The following is a 1123-nucleotide window of genomic DNA, read 5'->3' as shown; positions in this document are numbered from 1 at the left end:
GCCTGAAGAAGAATAACCATTTCATGTGGACTCACGAGTGTGAAGATGCATACGTCAGATTGAAGGACTATCAGGCCAGCCCGTCTATCCTTTGTAAGCCATTTCCAAGTACCCCCTTCGTCTTTCTTTCGCAGTCACCGATCGAGCAATAAGCTTGGTCATTATGCAAGAGCAAGATAAAGTCCAAAGGCCAGTTTACTTCGTGAGCAAGGTGCTACAAGGGCCAAAGATACGATATCAAGCTATCCAAAAGGTTTCCTTTGCAGTGGTTTTTGCAGCTCGGTGACTTCGTCATTATTTTCAAAGTTTCACTATAATAGTGATGATGATTTGCCTATCCGCAAGGTCTTCTAGAAGCCTGACATAGCAGGTCGGATGGTTCGTTGGGCAGTCGAGCTATTTGAGTTTCACATGCACTACGAACCCAAGGGGCCTATTAAGCATCAAGTATATGTTGATTTTGTGGCAAAACTATCATCTAAGGCTACCCAGCCACACGGTGATGACTTCAAGTGGGTCTTTTCAATGGATGGATTTTGTAACCAGCAAGAGAATGGTGCTAGGGTCATTCTGGAGGGACCTGACGGGTTGTTGATCAAGCAGGCCATGAGATTTTCCTTCAAGGCCAACAACAACCAAGTTGAGTACGAGGCCCTGATAGTTGGGATGTTATTGGCTAGGGAATTGGGTGCTCAGAGCTTATTGGTAAAGAGTGACTCGTTGCTGGTCACCGGGCAGGTTATAGGTGAGTATCAGGCTAAAGACCCACAGTTGGCCTCGTACCTCAAGTATGTTGTGTTTCTAAAGGAAACTTTTTCCACATTCTAGCTGGTGCATATCCCAAGAGAACATAATTCCCGAGCCGACCTGCTGTCCAAGCGGGCGAGCTCAGGGAAGGGAGGTCGACAAAGGTCTGTCATTCAAGACACCTTGAAATCGCCCATAACCACTACGGAAGGGATGGTTTAGGTCAACCATGTGAGAACCCTGGAGGTCAGCTTGGAACAAGGAAGGAGGCATCGGTCTTTGCACAAGAGACTTTGAAGGTGCCCAGAATAAACATTTACAGCTTGTTGGGAGAGGAGTCATCGGAGGTCCTGCAAGTCGACGTGGTAGAGACCTG

At 47.2% G+C, this 1123-nt stretch overlaps 1 protein-coding gene across 1 annotated transcript; it reads left to right on the top strand.

The window, feature by feature from the left end:
- The first annotated feature begins 375 nt into the window (after nucleotides 1-375).
- Nucleotides 376-828, top strand: LOC137807654 (uncharacterized). The gene has a single exon (XM_068608399.1). It carries the CDS (start codon nucleotides 376-378, stop codon nucleotides 826-828), a length of 453 nt encoding a protein of 150 aa, XP_068464500.1.
- The last annotated feature ends 295 nt before the right edge of the window (nucleotides 829-1123 follow it).

Source organism: Phaseolus vulgaris, chromosome 11 (genome assembly GCF_000499845.2).
Source record: "Phaseolus vulgaris cultivar G19833 chromosome 11, P. vulgaris v2.0, whole genome shotgun sequence".
Lineage (NCBI taxonomy): Eukaryota > Viridiplantae > Streptophyta > Magnoliopsida > Fabales > Fabaceae > Phaseolus > Phaseolus vulgaris.
The sequence above is the reverse complement of the archived record's forward strand: the minus strand, read 5'-3'. Positions and strand labels throughout refer to the sequence as shown.

Coding starts and splice junctions, on each gene's coding strand:
- LOC137807654 (XM_068608399.1), top strand. CDS start 376: ATGGTTCGTTGGGCAGTCGAGCTATTTGAGTTTCACATGCACTACGAA.